The sequence below is a fragment of the Capsicum annuum genome, unplaced genomic scaffold (assembly GCF_002878395.1).
Source record: "Capsicum annuum cultivar UCD-10X-F1 unplaced genomic scaffold, UCD10Xv1.1 ctg71333, whole genome shotgun sequence".
NCBI classification, from domain to species: domain Eukaryota; kingdom Viridiplantae; phylum Streptophyta; class Magnoliopsida; order Solanales; family Solanaceae; genus Capsicum; species Capsicum annuum.
In genome coordinates this window covers 1-3,451 of record NW_025881156.1, presented here as the reverse complement: position 1 = coordinate 3,451, position 3,451 = coordinate 1, and the positions used below count along the sequence as shown (strand labels likewise).

Genomic DNA, 3,451 nt, shown 5'->3' with positions numbered 1-3,451 from the left:
AAAGGTATTTTTAAACGACAGCCAGGGAAAAAATACGCGGATATTCCTCGTATGTCTACTGCCTATTATCCACGTCCTACTCCCCAAGATGTTCTGATAGAGGAACGGGATTGGAATCAAACAAATACGTCTTATAGCGGTGACGCTATATATGAATGGAATATTGATGGATTATCCGACCGACAAATCTCTATTCTTATTCATCGTATGTCTATGTATGCTACAATCGCTTTAGCCACTAAATCCACTGGTTCTAGCACCACTCGAAATGACCAAATAATTTGTAAAATGATTGTTGCGGGTTTCACTGGTCAACTCCGAGGATGGTGGGATAATTTTCTAGATGATACAAAACGCGAAGCTATCTTTAATGCTACAAATGATCAACCGGGGAAAGATAATCTTGGTCGTGCTCTCCCGGCAGGTAGATCAGATGCAGTCTATACACTCATGCTAACTATTATTGAACATTTTGGCGGACGATTTACCAATCAATACGAAAATATTCGAACTCTTCTCAATGGTTTAAAATGCCGCCATCTAGGCGAATTTCGTTGGTATAAAGACACCTTTCTTAGTCGAGTCATGGACTTACCCGAGAGTAAGTATGAACATTGGAAAGCTAAATTCATTGACGGTCTTCCCCCCCTATTTGCTGCACGTGTTCGTAAAACTCTTAGAGGATCTTATGGCGAAATTCCTTATTCTGAAAAAACTTATGGTCAACTAATTGTAGCCTGTACACAAGAAGGCTTAGCCCTCTGTAATGAGCTAAAATTAGCTAGACAAGTCAAGCTTGATAAGCTCAGAGAGAAATCTCAATTGGGCGACTTCTGTGAACAATTCGGCATAGAAAAACCCTTAGTTCAAAAATCCCGAAAATATTCAAAATCTAAACCTTACTATAAATCCAAACACTCTAGGCATCGGAGTAAGGAAGAGCGCGAAGCTCGAAAGTCCTTCCGAAAGTCTACTAGATTTGCTAAAAATCATTCGAAGCGTGATTTAGCAAAAATCAAATGCTATAAGTGTAATCAATATGGTCATATTGCTCCCAATTGCAAATTGCAAAAACTTAAGTCATTAAGACTTTCTGAAGAAATTCATGACCAAGTCTATAATTTATTATATACCTCTGACTTTGACTCTGATTCTACTTCTGAAAATGATTTTGAATTACCTAATTCAGGTAGTGAGCAAAGTCAGAATAATAGATGTGATGACTGTGATAATGATTTGTGCAATTGTGATGAAATGATGTATAAACTTCAAGCGCAATTCGAAGACCTAGATCTTGATATTAAAACTCTCACCGCTGAAAATATTCTTGAATTACTTAAAGAAGTTTCGGATGAAAAACTTCGTGAGAAAATCCTTAATCTTGCTACCCAAAAAATTTCTGCCTCTTCTAGTAAGTCTAGAGATAACACTTTCGAAAATCAACCTATGTCTTATTCTTTAGCTGAAGTAAATCGGCGACTTGCTATAAGTAAAACTCCTGGTAGAGACACCACTTTTGACGATTTAAAACTCGAAGTTGAAAAACTCAAAAAGGAAATTCTTTCGCTTCAACAAAATCAGATAGTTACTGATCATCGACTTTTAAAACTCGAAGAAACAATGAAATTTTCAAATTCTTTTTCAAAAGGAAAGGAAAAAGATTTTGAAATTTCAAAAAATTCTGAGGATACTCTTCACCTTGAAAATTACAATACCGAAAATTCGAAAAATGATTCTTTTCTAGGGATGATGCAAATTGTCTCTTCCCATAAATGGTATATTAATTGTACCATATTGATTAATAAAAACTTCTTTATTACTAACGTTGCCATGATTGATAGTGGTGCGGACGTTAGTTGCATACAAGAAGGTCTGATTCCTACAAAATACTTTGAAAAAACTACTCATGTTATTAGATCTGCATCCGGACATTCTCTTGATATTAATTATAAACTGCCTAACACGCATATTTGTCGCGACAAGGTATGTATTCCTCACTTCTTCTTCTTGGTCAAAAATCAAATTTATCCGCCTATTATTTTAGGTACTCCTTTCATAAATGCTATTTATCCCTACACGCATATTGATGCCAGAGGTTTTACGGCTACATATAAAAATCAGCCAATTTCAAACCCTTTTATCACTCATCCAGTCACTAGGGACATAAACGCTCTTATTAATATAAAACAAAATCAGCTTAATTTCTTAAAATTAGAAATAATGAGCATTAATATTTCCGACTCCATGAAATCGGTTAAAATAAAAGAAAAAATAAAAACTATTTCTTCCCAATTAATGCTTGATATCTGTGCTGATCATCTAAACGCATTCTGGAATCGAAAGAAACATATTGTTTCTCTTCCCTATGAGGAAAATTTCAGCGAAGACAAGATCCCTACAAAATCTCGACCCTGTCAAATGAATACAAACTTGGTCGAATTTTGCAAAACAGAGATCGATAGTCTCCTTCAAAAGGGACTTATTAAACCCTCTAAATCTCCTTGGTCTTGTACTGCTTTCTATGTTAATAATGCTGCTGAAAAAGAACGAGGTATCCCTCGGTTAGTTATCAATTATAAACCTCTGAATAAAGTTTTAAAATGGATTCGATATCCAATTCCCAATAAAAGGGATTTACTGTCTAGATTATATGACGCTAATATATTCTCTAAATTTGATCTTAAATCTGGCTATTGGCAGATTCAAATTGATAAAAATCATACTTATAGAACTGCTTTTAATGTCCCCTTTGGACAATACGAATGGAATGTTATGCCGTTCGGATTAAAAAATGCTCCTTCTGAGTTTCAAAAAATTATGAATGATATCTTTAATCCTTATATGGATTTTATCATTGTCTATATAGATGATATTCTAGTCTTCTCAAAAACTCTTGAAAGTCATTTTAAACATCTGCATATTTTTAAGCAAATCATTATTCAAAATGGTCTAGTCATTTCAAAACCAAAGATCAGTCTATTTCAAACTAGTATTCGATTTCTTGGCCATAATATTTCTCAAGGCTCAATTGAGCCCATACAGCGGGTACTTGAATTCGCTACCAAATTCCCTGATGAAATTACTGACAAAAAGCAACTACAAAGATTTCTTGGCAGTCTTAATTATATCTCTCCCTTCTATCAAAATCTGTCTCGTGATCTAGCCCCGCTCTACGATTGTCTGAAAAAGGATCATAAAACTCCGTGGACTAAAGCCCACACTGATTTGGTAAAACTAATCAAAACTCGAGTACAATCTCTTCCTTGCACTTCTCTTGCCAACCCTAATTGGTTAAAAATTATTGAAACTGACGCCTCTAATATTGGATATGGCGGAATACTTAAACAAGTAAATCCCCATACAAAATCTGAATGTTTAATTCGATTTTATTTTGGTAAATGGATCGAAAGCCAGAAGAAATACGCTACGGTTGCTCATGAAATGCTTACCA

The 3,451-nt window shown here is 34.8% G+C and overlaps 1 protein-coding gene across 1 annotated transcript; it reads left to right on the top strand.

Annotated features, from left to right (window-relative positions):
- Nucleotides 1-273: 273 nt before the first annotated feature.
- LOC124894199 lies at nt 274-1,584 on the top strand (the record flags this gene model as incomplete). Its single annotated transcript, XM_047404934.1, has 1 exon — nt 274-1,584. A coding segment is annotated over exon 1 (1,296 nt), but the record flags the coding sequence as incomplete, so codon positions are not given.
- Nucleotides 1,585-3,451: the final 1,867 nt, after the last annotated feature.